The 15,319-nt window shown below is 43.2% G+C and overlaps 1 protein-coding gene across 1 annotated transcript; it reads left to right on the top strand.

Moving 5' to 3' along the window:
• Positions 1 to 1,226: 1,226 nt before the first annotated feature.
• Positions 1,227 to 12,814, top strand: LOC139583308 (solute carrier family 22 member 17-like). The gene is made up of 10 exons (XM_071414235.1): positions 1,227 to 1,753; positions 2,550 to 3,059; positions 5,902 to 6,005; positions 6,520 to 6,674; positions 7,751 to 7,916; positions 8,595 to 8,710; positions 8,831 to 8,936; positions 9,420 to 9,643; positions 10,885 to 10,996; positions 11,188 to 12,814. The coding sequence occupies exons 2-10, from the start codon at positions 2,610 to 2,612 to the stop codon at positions 11,462 to 11,464; spliced, it is 1,710 nt and encodes a 569-aa protein (XP_071270336.1). The 5' UTR covers positions 1,227 to 1,753; positions 2,550 to 2,609; the 3' UTR covers positions 11,465 to 12,814.
• Positions 12,815 to 15,319: the final 2,505 nt, after the last annotated feature.

Genomic DNA, 15,319 nt, shown 5'->3' with positions numbered 1-15,319 from the left:
CTCTGGTCTTGGCCATTGTGGAGAGGTTGGAGTCTGTTTGATTGAGTGTGTGGACAGGTGTCTTTTATACAGGTAACGAGTTCAAACAGGTGCAGTTAATACAGGTAATGAGTGGAGAACAGGAGGGCTTCTTAAAGAAAAACTAACAGGTCTGTGAGAGCTGGAATTCTTACTGGTTGGTAGGTGATCAAATACTTATGTCATGCAATAAAATGCAAATGAATTACTTAAAAATCATACAATGTGATTTTCTGGATTTTTGTTTTAGATTCCGTCTCTCACAGTTGAAGTGTACCTATGATAGAAATTACAGACCTCTACATGCTTTGTAAGTAGGAAAACCTGCAAAATCGGCAGTGTATCAAATACTTGTTCTCCCCACTGTACCTGTCATGTTCTTTCCTGTACTTGAATACTTATTAAATTATGTTTTCAGTCAGTTGTTTATTAATATCTCATTTAGACTTAATCTGCTTATTTCTTCCCTACACCTTTGCAGATCTAAGACAAGATGAAAGAAAAAACACATTCTCTTCCTAATTAGTTTTTTTTCCACTTGTATTTTGTCAGGGCAGTGAACATGGTGGTAAACTGTACTATTTGTATGGACCCTAGGTTAACCTTTCCCTTTGTTATCATACTAACTGTATGTCATATAACCTTAATAAGTGCTCCTGCTCACCTGATGTACCATGCCAGGTGTGTATCATACTGACGTTAATGGGAGAGGGAAGGGGTTAACCATTTCTGGACCCACACGGACCTGCGCTTTCGGCGGGGCTGGTCCCGGCCCAACAGCGCGATCAAGACCACCTTCCTCAACGTTGGTCTCATTGTTGAAAGAGCCTACTCTGCTATCTTGACTTTATTATTGCGTTTCGCTCCAAAACTGCATTTTGGAGGGAAATTATATTAAAGGCTCTCACAGTTCATTTGTGGATGTCATCGAATAAATAATATACTTGGCAAATAAATGAATAAACAATTTAAAGAAATTATGCAATTAAACTGTTTTTATTATGTAATCCCACATTTTTTTACTGGATATGTGCGCATTAAAAATTAAACATTCACATTTTTGATGTATGGCCCCACCATGCGGTAGATGACTCAATTTGCAGTGAAAGCTGGGGACGTCTCCTCAACGATTACACCCGATTTTTCACGAGTCTGGAGATCGCTTCTACCAATGCAGTTTCCACCCCCTCTTTGTCCCAGAGACAGAAATGATCGGTTCGCCTTGTTCAGCCAGCCAGCAGTTATGTGACCCGTCCCCTTTAAGATGATGTCAGAAATAATAATTTAATATTTAATTTCTTTGTTTCATGTCGGCGGACATATATTTCGGTCGAGCAACAACGTTAGAAATCAGGGACGGTAGAAGTCGAGCATCAACCTTTCTGCCAATACAGCAAAACGGATTGCTTCCTAAAGTAGGTTTCAGTGGGTGTCAATTGAAGCCCTGCGCTATCTTCTCTGACAGGACTTTAGTTTCCAGTGCTTCATATAACACCACCCCGGGACAGAAGCCTATATGTCACAGGATGGAATAATAGCCAAAGCCGGCAGAGAGAAGACGCATAGGAAGAGTTAAGGGAATGCGGTGAAATTTCAACTCAATTCGGAACTGTTCCCTTTATCCCCTTCAATGTTTTGGCTTTACCTAAACGGACGTTGGAAAGTGACAATGGGCAATCGTTAACCCAGTGGATTTATTATAATATCCGACGACTATAATAATACTGGAAAGGGGGTACGTCATTAATTTTGCTGCAACTGTCCCCATGCCACACAGCCTGTGACAATATTGTTTATTTACAAAATAATGTGTTTTGCTGTCTGCCCCGGGCAGATGCGTTTGTTTCAGTAACCGATTATGTCACCACCATGTCAGTTTTATTCATGTTACAATGTTACACAATAATGTTAGGAATTTTTATTTTCTGGTGCTTTGTGTGTGTTGCTCTGTGTTACCTCTTAAAATATGCGTTGGCTCTTTTCCTTCAATGCAGTACTTTCCCCTGTCTGAAAAACCTATTATGTAACTTCATTCCTTTAGCAGTAGCCTAGTTCATGGCCTTGCCAGTATAATGGACCATGCCCTTATGGCGGATAGTATAGACGTGTCCAAAAACCTTCCATGATCTTGGGCTATAAAATATAACTGTACAACGTATTTCTTACACGTGTATAGTCCTGCTACAGATAAAAACGTGTCTTAAAAAAAACAAACTAATAGAATGGGTATGTCCACCAATTGAATAATTGGCTAAACATTATGTCATGCGGTTGGCATTGCTCCCTCTAGACTCTTTTAAGGGATTGATTGGAGATATCATTTTGCCAGGCTTTATGATTAATTAAGTATGTAAACAGTTGTAAAACTGACTGTTCAAGTCTGTAGATAAATAAGAAAGCAGATCTATTCACGGAGCTATTTCTTCTTATTCTGCAGGTGAACTGTATACTGTAGCTAATAGTATCTTTTGGAGAAAGTAGCAATGGTAAATCCAAGCTTGTTAATATTTGTGTATGTTTTCCCACCACAGATATTTCCCATATTTCCCAGTCTGTCTAAGAAGTGACCACAGCCTCTCTGGCCCTCAGTCATGACATCACCTGAGTCCCCCGTCCCCTCCCCTTCCCCCTGTCCGCCTCCCCCTTCCTCCCTCCCCTCTTCTCCCACTCCCTCCCCCCTCCCACCTCCCCCCTCGCTGACTCCCACAGGGGAGGTGATGGTCCTGGCCCTGGGGAGGAAGAAGCAGAGGATGCTCATCGGTCTCTCCATCCTGCCCAATCTCTTCCTGGCCTTCCTTCTCTCCTCGGACGCCCTGCTTACCCTCACCTCACCCCACCACTGCCGCCTCCCGGGACCCTTGCCCGCCGCCCAGATCCTTAACACCTCCCTGCCCTGGGAGAAGGGGGGCAGAGTGGGGGACAGCGGGGGGCTGTCTCAGTGCAAGCAGTATATCAACGGTACCCAGTCCGGGGTGGAAAACTGTGAAGCTGGCTGGGACTACAACGTCACAGAAGGATTGAGGATTAACATTGTTACTGAGGTACCTCAAGGAACTTTGTCGGCTTCATTGTTTTCTTGATTAGTTTGTAATTCGCGGTCTCAGAATCCAAGTGGTTCCTAGTGGAACAGGGAATGATTGTTTAACAATGATATAATGCATTCTTCAGTGAAGTTCTGATATCCTTACATGCACTGTAACAGAAAACTGTAATTTATACAGTGATTTTTGGTATTAGCATTAGTAAAATACTCTGAAATATTTAACTGCAGCGTAATGTAAATTATGGTGCATTATGGGAAAATGTTGTGGGTTGGGTAAGAATGGCTGTATTTAGAATGGTACTGTAATCCACCCAACAGAATACAGTAACGTACCGTATCTTTGGAGTGCCAAAAACCTTTTGACCAAAAGTGTGTACATGGTATTGTTGTTTCTGACTCATTACCATATTTTGAGGCGTGCCTTGTAAGAGGCTATATTTGTAGCACCCGTTAGTGAGAATGCTGTACCAATTTAACTCCTATGTGGTTATAGTGCCCCATCAATTTGTATAGGGGACATAATTGGAGTGGCAGCAAGTCTTAAAACATGAAATGGTTGAGCATTTTAACATGTTCTTTTGGTCTGATTTGCCCTGTAGTCACTGTCAGTTTGGAAGCCTTTGTTAAAACCTCTTAAGGATCCGCACCTTTCTTTACATTTTTGCCTAAAATGACATACCCAAATCTAACTGCCTGTAGCTCAGGCCCTGAAGCAAGGATATGTATATTATTGGTACCATTTGAAAGGAAACACTTTGAAGTCTGTGGAAATGTGAAAGGAATGTAGGAGAATATAACACATTAGATTTGGTAAAAGATTATATATTTTTTTGTACCATCATCTTTGAAATGCAAGAGAAAGGCCATAATGTATTATTCCAGCCCAGGTGCAATTCAGATTTTGTCCACTAGATGGCAGCAGTGTACGTGCAATGTTTGACTGATCCAATGAACAATTGCATTTCAGTTCAACATTTTGTATCAAGACTGCCCAAATGTGCATAATTTGTTTATTAATAACTTTTCAAGTTCAAAACTGTGCACTCTCAAAAAATAGCATGGTATTGTTTCACTAATAACTACTGTAAATTAGACAGTGCAGTTAGATTAACAAGAATTTAAGCCTTCTGCCAATATCAGATATGTCTATGTCCTGGGAAATTTTCTTGTTACTTACAACCTCATGCTAATCGCATTAGCCTACATTATCTCAACCGTCCTGTGGATGAGACACCGATCCCGAATAAGTTAAGGCCTCAAGAAGTTCAAGTGATATATTACCCCACATATTTATAGATATGCTGTAATGTGTATCCCTTGTAATTACATAAAAATACTGTGAAATACAAACCCCTCCCCTCAATGAATTTCATCCATTGATCCATTCATTCCGATTACAGTTGTATTTACTTTTTTTTACGGTATAATACAATACATTTTACAGTAGTGTACTGTGTGTCATTACACGGTACTTGCTTTGATACCGTAATTAGATTACAGTAGGTGTACTGTAATATTTTTTTTTAAACGGAAACTTACTTGCCAATGAGCTGCCAGTAAGTAACTGTCAAATTCACGGCAACGGTAAAAAACGCTTTCACTATTAACACAGCTTTGATGAAGTAGGCCTATGTTATAAACAGTCACGTAGAGGGAGGTAATGGGAAATGTACAACCAAACTCATCCTGCCTTTCTTCATTTACTGATGTGTGTACTTGTTCTACAATGCCTTATGACGCACCAGGCCTAATGTCTTTGGCAGAACTCTTGACAAATGTCCACCACACCCAATTTTTCTACGGAGGTCTTAAGCTCTCATTCGGCGCGCTGTGGACCGACGCTCTATTTGTTTTGAATTCCAATGCGTGGTGACGCGGATGGCATACCCAATGCTTCTTCTGTAAACTGTTCTGTGGGCCTGTTGCCCTCTGTGGTTAACTGAACATACACTGGTCTCAAGGAGTCACTCTAACTGAAGAGACAGACTACAGCAGCGGTTTCCATGCACCTATAGACGGCAGGAATATCATTCAGTTACTCTTTTCATAGACACAAGGCCTGAGTCAGTGGTTGGTTTCAGAGTGTATTTTTACCATGTCATGATCCACCAGTATAACACCACGGTGCTTCTTCAGCGACTTCTCACGGAGGCCAGAAAAGCTCTGATCAGTACACGCCTTTATTCAATAAGGCTTCAGTGGAATACTGAACTAAGCACCTTTAAGCAGCTGCCTTGTAACACCATGTCAGCCTATATGCTCCTTTGACATGAGGACGTTTACTGTAAGAGGGGGAAAAAAATGCAAGGCAAAGGTTTTGGCCAAGGGCATTATAATGCTTTCGAGTCATGTTTAGAACCGGTTTGGGCAGTTTGTGAACTTGTTTTTGTGCCGTTTTGCTATGCTCTCATTTGTGAGGTTACTATACAGTGCAGCTATGCCGACCAGTGAGGATGAGTGATAGTATTTGACAGGCTTTTATGCGTCCCTGCATAGGTTCCAATGACATAAGGTATTGTTAGCAGCAGCTTCCTGACTGCCCAAAAAACGATGCTATCTCTGTAGATAATTATAATCACTTAGCTTTCAACAGTAGAAAATGCAGAGCTCTTCAGATGTAATAACAAAGTCACGCACAAGTCATAACAAACACTTAAAGGAAATATTTGAAATTACATTTAAATATACTGTAGTTTGGTTGAAATGACTTTTTCTGTATGATCTGGAAAAATGTCCTAACGATGGAGTTGTTGTGCATAACATAAAATGTTTAACTGTCTCTTCCCTTTCTGTATTCTTCTGTTGGTTTCCCACCTCGTTGTTTTCCTCTCCTCTCCCAGTGGGATTTGGTGTGTGGTCAGTACTGGCTGGTTCCAGTCGAAGAGGTGTCCTTCATCCTGGGCGTTCTGACAGGATGCCTGGGACTGGGCTTTGCAGCTGACAGGTGAGACGAGCTGAGAAATACAAAGGGTTAGAGTGGGGGGAGGAGACCTCTTCAGGATTTAAAGTGAGATGAAGCAAATGTAATTAGCCAACACGATTCAGTTCATTAAGATCATCGAATTAAGCTTTCGACGACAGTTTCAGACTCAGGCCTGGGCTGCACTTGAATCCAGACTCAGGCCTGCACTTGAATCCAGACTCAGGCCTGGGCTGCACTTGAATCCAGACTCAGGCCTGGGCTGCACTTGAATCAAGAAATGTGGTTGAATGAACACTGTTTCCATATACTTCTAGACTCTAGACTAGATGTCCCTAAATAACTATGTATTTACATGGAAATGACCCTGGTTATTTACTTGCTTTATTCTTGGACTCCATAAACCAGGACTGTTAACTTGGTTTTTAAACCTGTTTTTAAGAGGCCTATATCTGGATTTAATTTCCATGAAACCGGCCAGTGCTTATGCACGACTAAAACAGAGCTTTGTATCTTCTCTTCTCTATGTTTTCCTCAGACTGGGCAGGTTGAAGACACTACTCACCTCTCTGACCCTCTCAGTGGTATTTGGCGTGCTTGTGTGCGTCTCTACCACTCCCCCATTCTTTATTGTCATGCGTTTTTGCCTGGCTGCTGCTAGCGCCGGTGTCTACCTCACGCTTTACATCACACGTGAGTAGTCTCAGCTACTGGTGTCATAGTTAGGGCCTTTACATCACACGTGAGTAGTCTCAGCTACTGGTGTCATAGTTAGGGCCTTTACATCACACGTGAGTAGTCTCAGCTACTGGTGTCATAGTTAGGGCCTTTACATCACACGTGAGTAGTCTCAGCTACTGGTGTCATAGTTAGGGCCTTTACATCACACGTGAGTAGTCTCAGCTACTGGTGTCATAGTTAGGGCCTTTACATCACACGTGAGTAGTCTCAGCTACTGGTGTCATAGTTAGGGCCTTTACATCACACGTGAGTAGTCTCAGCTACTGGTGTCATAGTTAGGGCCTTTACATCACACGTGAGTAGTCTCAGCTACTGGTGTCATAGTTAGGGCCTTTACATCACACGTGAGTAGTCTCAGATACTGGTGTCATAGTTAGGGCCTTTACATCACACGTGAGTAGTCTCAGCTACTGGTGTCATAGTTAGGGCCTTTACATCACACGTGAGTAGTCTCAGATACTGGTGTCATAGTTAGGGCCTTTACATCACACGTGAGTAGTCTCAGATACTGGTGTCATAGTTAGGGCCTTTACATCACACGTGAGAAGTCTCAGATACTGGTGTCATAGTTAGGGCCTTTACATCACACGTGAGTAGTCTCAGATACTGGTGTCATAGTTAGGGCCATGTGTATTGCGCAGTCATATGACATATCATGATTTTATTCTGTATTTCAAGCCTTATCCAGAAATGAGAATAACTCCAAAAATGAAAGCAATTTCCTGAGGATGGTGCTGGACCATCTGACATACGGAGAGAAAAAAGGGACAGTTTGATCAAAAAAATAAAAGTTCAAATCCAGGCACGTCACATGATTGGTCAAAACACAGAGCCATAGTACAAAAGGCTCTAACAATAGCATCAAAAGACTACTGCCATGACCACTGCTAAGCTTTTGAAACCTGACACCACACAGGCAATAGCATCTTAAAACTATTTTGAGTATACTTAAAGACCAAACTTGTTTACTAATTGTTCAGCGGTGTGTCTGTAATCATTCATTGTTTTGTCTTGTGTTTGATTGACAGGTCTTGAACTCTGTGACCCCTCACTACGTCTGCTAGTCACCATGGTGGCAGGACTAACTACAGTTGCTGGGGAGCTGCTGTTGCTGGGTTTTGCTCTGGGTTACCAGTCCTGGAGAGGCTTACTTGGAACTGGGGCTGCACCCCTCTCTCTGTTCCTCACCTATGGGTGAGTGAGTGTGTTGGGGGATAGTAGCTTACCTCTCTCTCTGTTCCTCACCTATGGGTGAGTGAGTGTGTTGGGGGATAGTAGCTTACCTCTCTCTCTGTTCCTCACCTATGGGTGAGTGAGTGTGTTGGGGGATAGTAGCTTACCTCTCTCTCTGTTCCTCACCTATGGGTGAGTGAGTGTGTTGGGGGATAGTAGCTTATGGACAACGGAAGGGGAATATGGTAGTCATTTCATTAAAGAAGTAAATGCAAACTGACTTGCTGAGAGCATCCCGGCTTTGTATTGATTTCAGCCATTAACTCAAGTCAGAATACATTAGCATTTGGCTTCAAGGTGCAGTGTTCCTCCCACATTCCTCATGACCTTTTATTGCAAATAGTAAATTGAACACTGAGCAAATGAAATATGAACTTTGCTGTTCCAGGGGAGAGAATAGCTTGGTATGGATCCTAGGTTGAAGAACCTAATAATTCCACGTAGAAGCTAACTAGCATTGCCGGTCCCATTATTTAAAATTCTTCCTAAGAACAGCCCTTAATCAGGAGTTATCATACGGTAATCCCTGGATTCTCATGCCTTATAGCTTAATTACAACCCTCTTGTCTTAACTGTTGTTATCTTCAACCTAGAAGGAAGCTCGGAGAAAATGACATGAAAATGTTTGTTTTGTTTCAGTATTCCAGGGGTATTTCCTGAGTCTCCTCGCTGGCTCCTCCTCTCTGAGAGATCAGCTGATCTGAATTCCTTCAGTGAAAGAAGAGATAGAGGGAGGGATGACGAGAGCTTCACAGGTGTGTGGGAACCATTTTGTCTTTTTGTGTGGGTCTTTTCATGAGGTTTATGACTTTTATTAGAAAAACTATTCTCTGCTGATGCCTCCAGTGTGACTTGTGGTGTTGTCATTATTTCAGAGCTGGACTCCGAGCTATCTCCCTCTACTCGCCCACACCTGTCCTTCCCAGAGCTCGTACACAGCAGGAACATCTGGAAAAATATATGTGTGCTCGGCTTCACCTCGTAAGTCACCTAACTGTGCTGTTTGAAGTTTGCCCTCATATGTTTGGTCAGACTTTAATTAGCTACACACATAGTAATAGTAGTAGGTCTACCAGTAGTAGATATACAGTGGTGTAATAATGTTATATGATGTACTGTTCTATATTTTGTTTTATATGTAAGTGCCTTAATGTGTTTGGACCCCAGGAAGAGTAGCTGCTGCCTTGGCAACAGCTAATGGGGATCCATAAGAAATACAATTACAAATACAGTACATGAAAGTTTAACTTCTTTGTGTTTCTACACAGTAACTACACCGTTTACTAATAAGATGTAACGACATTTTGGTAACCAAACATAGTAGTATATATGCTACATATAGTGTAATATAAAGGTTTGCCCTGGCTTCTATCAACATTTACAGGTTGGCACCCATAGGATTCATACAGTAGTTGCCAATCAGACCATGATTCTCCCTCCCCATCTTCTCCCGTTGTCTGTCAGGTTCATTTCCCATGGCATTAGTCACTGTTACAGCTCGTTCCGCGGTGATGTCAGAGGCACTGCCCCCAGCTTCTATTGGACCTATCTACTCTCTGTCTGTGCGGGAGGAGGGGCCTGGCTGTTGTTATGGGCAACCGTGAACAGGTGTGGTCGACGTGGTATCCTGCTCCTCGCCATGACGATGACGGGGCTGGCATCTCTGATTCTCCTCGGACTGATGGAGTGTAAGTTGACGTTCAAGGTAGAATCCTTATTTACTACACCCATTTTTGGACTTGTAAATTTATGATTTATATCCATTGATTCTTGAAGAATATAACTAAAATGCCTCATGAGCTTAGTTCAACTGTTATACCCCATCAGAAACCAAAATATAAGCTTGTTTTACTTCAATGTTTGTAAACAATCACTGTATAACCTTAAAACATGGTTAAAACTATAATGTTGATGTCACTGATGGTCAGTCCTTGCATTCATAGCTCTGTCTATGCATTTGAGTGGTTACATTTATCCAGGCCTATCCCTCAGCTTTTTACCAAAACAGAGATGGGGTGGCCACTTTGTAATTGATTCAAATACGGATTGGCATAATGCTTTGTAGAAATAGTCCCTTAACCACTGATATAGGATCAGATATGTTTTCATCCACTAAAACATATAATCCTGTGTCAGTGCTTAAGGGCCATTCTACCTACCCCTCACCTGGAACACACAGATTTAGGGGCCAAATTCTACCTACCCCTCACCTGGAATACACAGATTTAGGGGCCAAATTCTACCTACCTACCCCCCTGGAACACACAGATTTAGGGGCCGAATTCTACCTACCCCTCACCTGGAACACACAGATTTAGGGGCCAAATTCTACCTACTCACCTGGAATACACAGATTTAGGGGCCAAATTCTACCTACTCACCTGGAATACACAGATTTAGGGGCCAAATTCTACCTACCCCTCACCTGGAATACACAGATTTAGGGGCCAAATTCTACCTACCCCTCACCTGGAACACACAGATTTAGGGGCCAAATTCTACCTACCCCTCACCTGGAATACACAGATTTAGGGGCCAAATTCTACCTACTCACCTGGAATACACATAGTTAGGTACACATAGATAGAATACACATAGATAGAATACACATAGATAGAATACACATAGATAGAATACACATAGATAGTCCTCACCTGGAATACATAGAGGGTAAATGTAATTCAGTTCATAGGAGACCACGTGTCATGAAGTAGTTACGACTCTATCATTTTCTCAATTGACATTGAATACAGGAAGCACAGGTTATTTTTTGCATGGCACCACCTTGTGGCTGAATGGTGGTATATCAGTTCATGAAGGACACTGCCGTGGCAGTAAAGTCAAAGTCGTGTCTCAGTTTCAGATGTAATCGTCAGCCAGTCTGTGGAGTTCAGTCCTAAGTTAACTCTCCCTCCTATCATTCTCTCAGATCTAAGTGAGGCTGCCATCACTGTGTTCTCAGTGATGGGTCTCTTCTCCTCCCAGGCGGCTGCCTCTCTCTGTGTCCTCTTCACAGCAGAGATCATGCCCACCATCATCAGGTAAGGACCAGCAACTCATAGACTGTCACACGAGTCTTCCCCATCTAGGCTTGTTCCGTATATTAGACGTATTATTAGGCCTAATATTCATATTAATGGGTGTCATTTTTGGCTTGATCCTCATGTTATCTCTCTTCCCTGATCTTTCCTCTTGGAGATCACTAACCTTTGAACTTTTGCCTCTCGTCCAGGGGCATTGGCGTGGGCACGGTGTTGGCCCTGGGCTGTGTGGGTCGGCTCACCTCGCCGCTCATGGACCTGCGCAACCACTATGGCTACTTCCTTCACCATGTGGTGTACTCCTCCCTGGCTCTGCTGGCCGTGCTCTCCATCCTGCTTCTGCCCGAGAGCAAGAGGAAACCGCTGCCCCAGACGCTGGCCGACGGGGAGCAGTACCGACGCCCCTCGCTGGGCCGGAGGAGGAGGGACAACGTGCCCCTGCTGGCCACCCCCAACCCAGAGACCTAGCATGTCATAACGCCAGCCCAGAGTGTCAGCAGGTCGCGGAGAGGAAGATGGGAGAGGAACAAGAGGGTCAGCTGTCTGCTGAAAATGGTTGTGCCGAGCCAATGAAGGAGGGTGGTTGAAGGGACCCCCACCCCCCTCACCTTTCCCATAAGGCCTGTGTGTCAGTAAAGGGAGCAGATGCTTTCTGCCCATGCTCCCGACTGCCACCATCAGAGAGACCCTTTTGATTTGTGTATTATCTGGCAGAGTATGGCATCACACACAGCTCACGGAGGCAGAGGCAGGAATGTTATGGAAACGGTCCTGTAAATACCTACAACTTAGTTTCTTTAACTTTATGAATGCTAGGTTATCTATTTATAAAAAACAGTAGTTTTGTTTCTGGAAGTTTTTGGAAGGGTACTTTGTATTGTGCAAAAACATCGTACTAAGACAAGATGAGGGCAATTTTGTCTACTGCTCTTAAAGACATCGGGGGAAATTATATTAATTGAAGATTCTTTGAGCAAACGTTACACTTGAGGGTAGTTTGGTGAAACTTTGAACTTGCATTAAATAAATACTAATAGGCTCCCTCCCCAAACCCAAGAGTCCTTACAATCAGTTTAATAAAAAAAGATAGAGAAAGTAACATTTAAATGTACTGTAGTTCCACAGACTTGGTTGGATGTGATGAAATGATATGAATTCAATTTCCAGATGTGACTTGGAGCCAGTACTGTTTATGGGTCATTCATCTTGATCGTCTGGGCTGTCAGACCTGTCTTCCTCTGGGCTTCACTGAAGACATAGGGAGTGTGCCTGTGCATTCAGAGCTGAAAACCTTGGGTAGATAGAAATGTATGGTAGAAAATGGACACACATTTATATATTATATCAGTTCTACGCTAAATATTATTGTGGGGCAATGCCCTGAAGAGTTTGCAGCATTGAATTATAGCCGTGCCCAGAAACCAGCCCAAGCCCCCACCCCTTAGGCACTGATCTGAAAGGATTGGCTAGGTACAAACAATCCATCCAGCTTATCAGGCAGCATGGTGAAGCTATTACGATATTGCTTATACCTTTCTGATCCTTTCAGATCTCCACAAGCATCTTGGCCCTAGGCTAGGGGGGGAAGGCCTAAGGGCTGTTTCCAGACCTGGGCTATTCTCTTTTTAGAATACAGGAACTCACTATAATAGAGTGATGGTGACGTGCATAACAGGAACCTTGTTGCCAGGCACCTTGTTGCCAGGATTTGGTACTGTATGTTTATTTGAAACATTGAGGACCTAGCTGTTTGATGGTTTTTTTGACAGGTTTTTGATTGGATCTGCTCCAGAACCTTCTCTGGGCAGAGGTGTGTGTGGGGGGGGGGGGGGGGGGGCTGAATGGGGCTTGAAGTTGGGGAGTTAGGAAGGGGAAAAGAGACACCTCCCGCTGCAGGTCTTTGGTAGTTTATTTAAAATGCACTAAACAAATCTAATAATAATATGGATATTATTAATGATGATAATAACTATGAATAACTTGACAACAGTAATACGTTGTTAGACATTGCTAGGTCCTTAAGATGATCTATTAAGCAATAACAGCAATGTAATTGTTAATAACTCTAATAACCTGATTGAATCGAAAATAAAATGTTAAGTAAACAATGGGTTGTTGTGTGTCTTGTCTGTGTTGATGGATGAAGAGGGTCTTGTCGTCAGGAAGCTAACAGATCATCCTATTGATCTTGTATATTGGTTTTAAGATTGTATAATTTACTTTTTGTTATGCACACCTTTCCCCCCAGAAAACAACGTAGAGATTTTTCAAAGTGTTTCTGATAAAGATGGTACGAGTGCCGCAAATCCATTAGGGATGCAAAAAAATTATACAAACTCAAACTTGAATCGATGTTTGACAACTCAGACTCGCACCGCATGTGGCAAGGACTACAAGGCTATCATGGACTACAAAGGCAAATCCAGCTGTGTGGTTCCCACCAAAGCCTCCCTCCCAGACGAGCAGAACACATTCGATGCTCGCTTTGAGGCAGACAATACCGACCCATCCAGGAAGACTCTCGCTGCTCCGGACGACTAGGTGTTTTCACTCTCCCAAGGTTGACGTGAGGAAACGTGAGGAAAACTCTCAAAAGAGTAAATATAGTTCAGCATTCAACACTGTTGTACCCTCCAAGCTCTTAGCTTTGTGTCCGAACCCTACCCTCTGCAACTGGATCCTGGACTTCCTGGCGGGCAGACCCCAGGCTGTGCGGATTGGCAACAACACCTCTTCCACAATGACCCTTAACACAGGGGTCCCCCCAGGGTTGTCCTCAGCCCTCTGCTGTACTCCCTGTTCACCCACCACTGTGTGGCTTTGCACAACATCAACTCCATCAAGTTTGCTGACGACACAACGGTTGTAGGCCTGATAATCAACAACAACGAGTCAACCTTTAAGGAGGTGGTAAGTGTCAGAGCTGCTAGGAGTACTGGGTGGAGGAGTCAAGCGCAGAGAGCAGGGATTCAAGAACGTGTATTTATTTTCCAGTAGACAGGGAAAACGATCATGCCCTAAACACACGGGCGCATGAAAAAAACGAGTCCAAAAACACAGGACTAAACTGTCCAGAACAAATAATAAATCCACTAAACAATCCAACACCAAATAACAGATTAACAAGCCCGCACAACAGCCAGCGGGCTGACTGCCCTTAAATAGCCTACCCACAAAACTAAACTCAAAACAGGTGCACCCAATCAGCCCAAACTAACAGAAACAAAAAAGGAAAAGAATCGATGGCAGCTAGTAGGCCGGTGACGACGACCGCCGAGCGCCGCCCGAACAGGAAGAGGCACCATCTTCGGTGGGATTCGTGACAGTAAGTGAACTGGCATTGTGTTGCCAGGACAATAACTTCTCCCTCAAAGTCAGCAAAGCAAAGGAGTTGATTGTTGTTTTGAGGAAGTAGAGGGAACGCCCCGTTCCACATAAACGGGACTGCAGCAGAGAGTCAGCAGTTTTAAGTTCATCGGCGTCCACATCACCGATGACTTAACATGGACCAACAACACCACCCCTCTTGTCAAGAGGGCGCAACAACGCCTCTACTTCCTCAGGCGGCTGAAGAAATGTAGCATGCCATCCGGGGTCTACTCCAAATACTATGGCTGCACCATCAAGAGCGTACTGACCAGTTGCATCACGGCCTGGTACAGGAATTGCTCTGTCCACGACCGAAAGGCTCTCCAGCGGGTGGTGAAGACGGCCCAGTACATCACCATCACCATGCTCCCATCCAGGGAGTCCAACACACCCCAGCCATGAGCTGTTCATACTCCCTTACTGTTGGGCAGACGGTATTGAAGCTGGAGGTCTGACACCAACAGGCTTAGAGACAGTTTCTATCTACAAGCCATCAGACACACACATCACAACTGCTGCTACCAGACTACTATGTACTATTGCTAATACTGCACGATTTAAACACTTGCCCCCCAATCACCCCTTCCCTGATACATGTGTAAATATAAAATGTGCCTTCCTGTATTATACTTATGCTAAAATGTTTATTCTGTTCTACTGAGCCAATGACTTTATGTTCAAATTCTTATTTTTTTTATTTCTTATTGTTGTTGCATTGTCGGAAGGAACCTGCAAGTAAGCATTTTGTTGGACAGTGTATACCTATACCATGTGTATCCTGTACATATGACTAATAAAACTTGAAACAGCAACGTCATTTTAATGTTATTATTTGTCCGACAGGAATGGCAATATCTTATTTACTTCACAAAACATAATTCCCTTTTAATGTACTTTTCCCTTTATGCGTATTTTGACCTTGAAATTAAGCATGAGAATAGTGTGCTGATACGT

This window comes from Salvelinus alpinus, chromosome 8 (genome assembly GCF_045679555.1).
Source record: "Salvelinus alpinus chromosome 8, SLU_Salpinus.1, whole genome shotgun sequence".
NCBI classification, from domain to species: domain Eukaryota; kingdom Metazoa; phylum Chordata; class Actinopteri; order Salmoniformes; family Salmonidae; genus Salvelinus; species Salvelinus alpinus.
This window is presented reverse-complemented; position numbering and strand designations above follow the sequence as displayed.

Excerpts from the sequence above, each read along its gene's own strand:
- LOC139583308 (XM_071414235.1), top strand. The coding sequence starts at position 2,610 with ATGACATCACCTGAGTCCCCCGTCCCCTCCCCTTCCCCCTGTCCGCCT. Across the intron at positions 7,917-8,594 it reads TCTCTGTTCCTCACCTATGG|TATTCCAGGGGTATTTCCTG; the intron begins GTGAGTGAGTGT and ends GTTTTGTTTCAG. Across the intron at positions 8,937-9,419 it reads TGTGTGCTCGGCTTCACCTC|GTTCATTTCCCATGGCATTA; the intron begins GTAAGTCACCTA and ends GTTGTCTGTCAG.